General features: G+C 39.6%; 1 protein-coding gene across 1 annotated transcript; it reads left to right on the forward strand.

Moving 5' to 3' along the window:
* Window positions 1-483: 483 nt before the first annotated feature.
* Window positions 484-6,265, forward strand: RB195_013171 (uncharacterized protein; the record flags this gene model as incomplete). Its single annotated transcript, XM_013448915.2, has 21 exons — window positions 484-633; window positions 1,518-1,625; window positions 1,680-1,817; window positions 2,186-2,268; window positions 2,437-2,527; window positions 2,587-2,637; window positions 2,791-2,885; window positions 2,978-3,104; window positions 3,189-3,295; window positions 3,351-3,451; window positions 3,907-3,997; window positions 4,128-4,244; window positions 4,327-4,456; window positions 4,537-4,632; window positions 4,692-4,796; window positions 4,863-4,977; window positions 5,037-5,142; window positions 5,221-5,350; window positions 5,726-5,806; window positions 5,883-6,008; window positions 6,221-6,265. The coding sequence occupies 21 exons, from the start codon at window positions 484-486 to the stop codon at window positions 6,263-6,265; spliced, it is 2,193 nt and encodes a 730-aa protein (XP_013304369.2).
* Between the last annotated feature and the right edge of the window lie 209 nt (window positions 6,266-6,474).

The following is a 6,474-nucleotide window of genomic DNA, read 5'->3' on the forward strand; positions in this document are numbered from 1 at the left end:
CCGCTTTCTCAATCGCATCGCTTCGAGCGCAGCCATTAACACAGCTGCACCCGTGGCTCGTGTAGTTTTGACCCTACCATAGATCTCAACGTATTATAATGACAGGTAGTGTTCAGAAGTTGACCTCTTAGTTAGAGAAGTCGAAAAGACAGTTTGGTGCTGCTCCCGCACTTGATTTCTTTGGTCATTATTTGATTTTCTCTCAAGTTAGTGTTAATTTTCGTCGTCAGTTACTATTTCTCATCTATTGTACACATCGTATATCGTATCTGTGATATTTAAAGTAGATATTTATTCGGTTCTACTCACAATAAAGCGTAATATTGGGTGGAATACGTATAAAACGAGATAAATCTTACACTGTTTGAGTCGTCAAATGTGGTTATCGCAGGGTCACCTACTCTGAAATACCAATAGCTCGTTTGTTGCAGTTCACATAAAATACGCGATTTTTCCATATGCATTCGCATAAGTTTTTAGGGTATGCACCGCGTCGGTTCGGTAGCGCGAGCGGTGCGCTACGGCAGCATTGCCTGCCGACGTACGCAATCAACCGCAACCACCCCACAAAAGATCGAAGTGTTTATTGACGACAAAAAGATACTCGTGGATCCAGGACTAACCATTTTGCAGGTTACACCAATATTTCTGTTCTGCTTTTTTCATGTGAACAAGTTAGCCGCTAGTGTGGAAAAGTAGCGAAGTGTACAGTAAAATCCATGATATTAGCTAGTTTTTTTTTTTTCAAGTGTTACTTATCATATTTGTGTAGAGGCGTTGAGTTCGCTTGAAGTGCAGTTGCTTCCATTTTGGTATCCTTGTCTCCTGGTTTGTTGCCACCATCTGTCGATTCATTCACTGAAGGAAAACACTTTTCAAATTTTTGCCAAAAATTGCCGCTACTATCACTACTTTTTACTTTTTACTTTACTTTACTCCTAACTTACTTTTTACTCTTTAATTTTCTCACTGTAGTTTTTACTTTTTACTTTTTTACTTTTTGATGTGCAAAGTTGTGTGAGAGTGTTGTATTGAAGAGTGGTGTCCAGAATGTCGTCGTGAGAGCAATGTCATTGCTCCTGTTATACATCACAAAGACAAAATATGTTGCAAGAATACCTCGTACCATTGCTGAGTAGTATGGAATTATTATGTATTAGTATGGAACTATCATGGAATTATTTATCGAACGGTTCCAGGAAGGTTCACAAAAAAGTGTTATCCGTGAGCCTAACCATTAACTAACAAAGGTGTGCGGATGTTCCTGTTCATGTTCAGAGAAACGTCATCATCCACCACTCAAACCACTAGGGGGTCTATGTTTCTGTTCAAACTATTATACACGTTATTTGGGGGTCTTCGATCATCTTTAAAAACTGGAGAACCATATTACAATTTTCAGCCCTCGTTTCTGTCATATTCGTACATTTAGAATGGGAAAAACGTCTGCGGCAGATGTGTTTCTCATTCACGCTCCTCTTTTCTTTTTATTGTTGAGAGCTTTCGTTTTTCTTCAGGCATGCGCTCTTGCTGGTGTCGACATTCCGCGGTTCTGCTATCATGATCGCCTATCGATCGCTGGAAACTGCCGGATGTGTCTTGTCGAAGTCGAAAAAAGCATTAAGGTTTGGTACCGTAACATTTTCATGTGAGAGCTAAGAAGCAAAAATATTCTTCAGCCTGTCGCCTCTTGCGCAATGCCAGTGATGAAAGGGATGAAGGTGAAAACAAACTCAGAATTTGTTCGTAAAGCTCGTGAGGGTGTGATGGAGTTCCTGCTAGTCAATCACCCTCTGGATTGTCCTATCTGCGATCAGGTATGCCTCTGCGTTTAGACAAGAAACGATGTAGCTGTTATAGAGGCGATACGAAAGATTAGAACTGTTTGGAAGCTTCAAATTATAAACATTTTTATTGGAATGACACTACATTGGCTTTTATTGGTGAACACTTCACGTTGACCTGTGTACCCAGTCCAGTCCTACACTTGAGTGTTGAGTAGAGGTTCTTTACTTTTGCTCGGGTTTTTCTTTTGACTGATTCTGGCATACTTACAGAAAGCCAGTCCCTCATATAAATGCTGAGTAGAGGTTTTTTATCTTGCTATTGCTGTTCTTTTTCAGCGGTTCTGGTTTACTTAGAAATTTCTGCCTTATTCTGCATGAATTGAATATATTGTTTTAAGGGAGGTGAATGCGATCTTCAAGATCAGTCGATGGCATTCGGTAGCGACCGCGGACGACTTCAGTGCACCTACGATGGAAAGAGGTGAAGTATTCTCATTTTTCCCCCTTTTCATAGGGTTGCAGCGAAATTTAGGCCTACTACCCGACCACGTGGTGTTAGTTTGTGAAAAAATGCTTAAAAAAAATTGTTGCTCACTTGGAATTGTTAGTGTACTGGTTATGTTCATCTTTTCAAAATTCAATTTTTTAGAGCTGTTGAAGATAAAAACATTGGTCCACTAGTTAAGACTGTTATGACTCGTTGCATCCAGTGTACGCGATGTGTCCGATTTGCTAACGAGGTGAGATTTTTTTGTGTTCGAGTGAACTATGTCTCATAAGATTCAACTTTCGATTATAGATAGCTGGTTTCCCTGATTTCGGAACAACTGGCCGAGGATCAGATCTTCAGGTTCGTACTATTCAATTTATATCACTAAATGTTCATTCTTATTTGGATTTTACATCCTTTCCGTCTCTTTAATGAAACCGTTTAATTAATGTTTGATATGTCAGTTTATTTCCTAGAGCAGAAGTAGTATATACAGCTCCTTTTTCCTTTAAGATTGGCACTTACGTTGAGAAGTTTTTCGCTTCTGAGCTGTCTGGTAACATCATAGATCTCTGTCCAGTCGGTGCACTCACGAGCAAACCATACAGGTCTTAGATTTTCTCGTAGTTGCATATTTGTTTAACAGGAATCCTCAAAATGTTTTCTTCATTGTCTCATTTTCATTCTTTCTTCTGTTAAGCTTCACTGCTCGCCCATGGGAGACCCGAAAAACTGAAAGCGTGGACGTGATGGATGCTATCGGCTCAAATATAGTTTTGTCACATAGAACCGGCGAACTGTTACGAGTTATCCCCAAGATCAACGACGTTAGTAACTGTTTGTCGCATCCTCAAGAATTTCTAGGAGCCCATTAGGAATAAACACTGCTGCTTAACCTTTAATATTTCCAGAACGTTAATGAGGAATGGATCAGTGACAAGACTCGTTTTGCTGTTGATGGTTTAAAGACGCAACGCCTGCTTTCTCCAATGATTAAAGATGAAGATGGCGTTTTGAGGTGAAGGGTCCCATTTGATTTCCATTTCTTCAATATCCAATATTTTTTGTTCAAGGCAAACTAACTGGGAGGAGACGTTGTTCACGGTGGCGCAGAAATTCCGCGAGACACCAGCTGAGTTGAAAGCTGCTGTTGTTGGAGGGTTGAATGATGTTGGTGAGTGGTTACTGTACTGTTGGTTGATAGAGGAAACGCATATTGTCTATGCATATTGCTTATTTAGGTGCTGAAAATTTATTTTGCGACTTACCACAAAGTTTAAAGTTTGAAGTTGCACTTCTAAAAGGGTCTGGAAGTGAATTTGAGTCCATTTTTAAAGTTTATCTCTGCTTGTGCCTCGAGAGTATTTGCATTTGTAGAGATGTGCAAATTGATGAATATTACATAATATCAGTATAGTTGTGGATTTCAATTGTGATTTCAAATTTCTTCAGCGAACGAAAACCTTCTTTTTCCAAACTTCTCATTACGGACGTGCAAAGACGTGTTAGAGGGAGTGCAAATTTCATTTGAAATGGTTCTGTAATCGTCCCGAAATATTTTGAACGCTTTGATAAACGAAGACGCACAGTGTGCTTGGGAGACATCATCCCATGCGTGTATTTGTTCAGAATCTATGGTGGCGCTCAAGGATTTATTCAATCGTTTTAACTCTGAAAACCTTTGCACCGAGGAGGAGTTTCCGGCTACATCAGATCTTAGGTTTGATTCAAAATTCACTCGGATATCACTTCGATTTATTAGTTCGGAAGCAGTAACTATTTTGAGAAGATCTTTATGTTTTTTTCTGGAACGAATACCTTTGATAATATCAGTTCTTCTATTTTTGCAGATCGAATTACATAATGAATGATGCAATAGCTGGAGTAGAGAATTGTGATGCTCTTCTGCTTGTTGGGACGAACCCACGTTATGAAGCACCTGTCCTTAATGCTAGAATAAGAAAGACGTGAGTTACATTACTCAGCAATTCCCTGTTCTCTAGACACGGAAAGAAATGGAAAAACTATGCTGAGAAAGCCATATTGCAGTTACTTGAACACTGACATTGAAGTGGGTGTTATTGGAGGTCACTCCGATCTTACGTACGACTACGAACATCTTGGTGATAGCGCTAAGGCACTCGATGACGTCATGGCTGGAAAATCACAGTTTGCGAAGGTATACGTTGTCCTTAGTTCTGCATGGCAGGGTTTGAAGTTAAATGTGGAACGGTGGTAAGTAAACGGTGATATTTTCAGCGATTGCTGTCTGCAAAAAACCCTATGATCATTGTTGGATCGGGTGTTCTACAAGGAGAAAAGGGTGCCGATGTACTGGCTAAAGTTCAACAACTGGTACGGAATATGCCAGATATTCCCTTCTTCTCAGTATTGAAATGTGTGGCTATTTTTAGGCAGATAAGTTGCATTCTGGCAGCGCTTGTGATAAATCTAGGAAGGTTGTGAACGTACTGCACCGATGGGCTGGCCAAGTTGGTGCTCTGGATGTGGGATATCAGGTCAGCATGCCATTCATATTCAGTTGACAAATTTTAAAAAATTAGTGTTTGCTCTCTGTTTTTAAGGCTGGCACAGCAGCGATTCGTAAGAAGCCAATCAAGTTCCTCTATATGTTAGGCGCAGATGAAGAGAAGGTTACGAGACAAAATCTTGATCCATCCGCGTTCGTGGTCTACCAAGGTTGATCCTATTTCTTGGAGATTTTTAGAGGAAGTTCCAGCAAAAAAAAAACTATTAAGGTCATCATGGAGATGCTGGGGCAGAAATGGCTGATGTGATCCTACCAGGAGCTGCTTACACTGAAAAAGAGGGTACATTTGTAAATACTGAAGGAAGGGTGCAGAGGTTAGTGACTGATGACATTGAAACTTCTAACTGAAGCCGAAAGTAGGTGGCACAAAATGATGATCCACTCTCGCTCAGGACGTTACCCGCGGTTCCGCCTCCAGGCGACGCTCGGGTTGATTGGAAGATTATTAGAGCTATTTCGGAAGTTGCTGGAAAACCACTACCATACGATGATCTTAGACAATTGCGCCATAGAATATCAGAGGTGTGTTTGCATTTCTGAATAATTCTTCTTTTCTCTTTTTTTTTATCATTTACCTCATTTACATTTACGATTTTCCACCGTGTTTTCCGAGCATTCCATTTCTTGAGAGCTGCATCAAAGATGAAAAGAAAAGAAAAAAAAACGATGCTTTCCTTTTGCACCATTTTGCTTCTTTCTTCATCATTCTTTTCTTTTTGCAGTTTCGAGAGTTTCTTTTTCTTCTCTTCTTTCTTAGTGTTCTCTTTTTCTGCGTAACAAATAGAAACCAATATTTGACCGATATGGTTTTCTTTTTTTCTTCAATGTTACTGTAGTTATTACTATGGTTAAACTTTACATTTACGTGCATTTTATGAGAAACGGAATGAATTATAGATTGCACCTCATCTGGTTAGATTCGGTGATGTGGAACCGGCTGGGTACCTCAAGCAAGGCTTGCAACTGGCTAAAGTTTCGGTAGGTTAATAGCTCGTCGTTTGACCATACACTTTTGATAGCAGCTATTGCAGTCGTCTATAAGAACTTCTTTTAGTCCACCCCCGTTGATACTGATTTGACACCAGCTCAGAAGATACTACCAGATTTCTATATTACTAATGTTGTCACACGTCACTCTTCCACAATGGCAAAAGCAAAGAAGGCGGCACTGAAGGATTTGGTGAGATCTGATTATTTCATTTGGATATGTCATCTAGAATTCGGCACTGTTTTAGTTAGTAACGTTTATCCATCTCTCCTCATTTCTCTCGAAAAAAAAAACCATTAAAACATAGAATTCGATGCTAGAAAATGATTCGCTTGGAAAAAAATAAATAAGAGGAAGCTGAATTAATTTCACTTCACATATTATCCTAGTACTGGTAATTTCAGGAAAATCCGTACGTGGAAGCTCATCATGTACATGCACATGCGTAAACGATTCAGGCCGTAGGACATAAGATGACAGACGACTGTCGATAGATTTAAGGCTCGTTCATTCGTGTTGTAGAGTCATTAGTAAGGAAATTGTTTTCTCGACAACGGTGTATTGTAAGTATGTTTCTGACGCTGTTGATTTTAGAATAGAGTCTTTAAGCAATGAAAAATGAAATTTGTTGGCGTTTCCTACAGAAGAAAATAAATAG

Source organism: Necator americanus, chromosome V (genome assembly GCF_031761385.1).
Source record: "Necator americanus strain Aroian chromosome V, whole genome shotgun sequence".
NCBI classification, from domain to species: domain Eukaryota; kingdom Metazoa; phylum Nematoda; class Chromadorea; order Rhabditida; family Ancylostomatidae; genus Necator; species Necator americanus.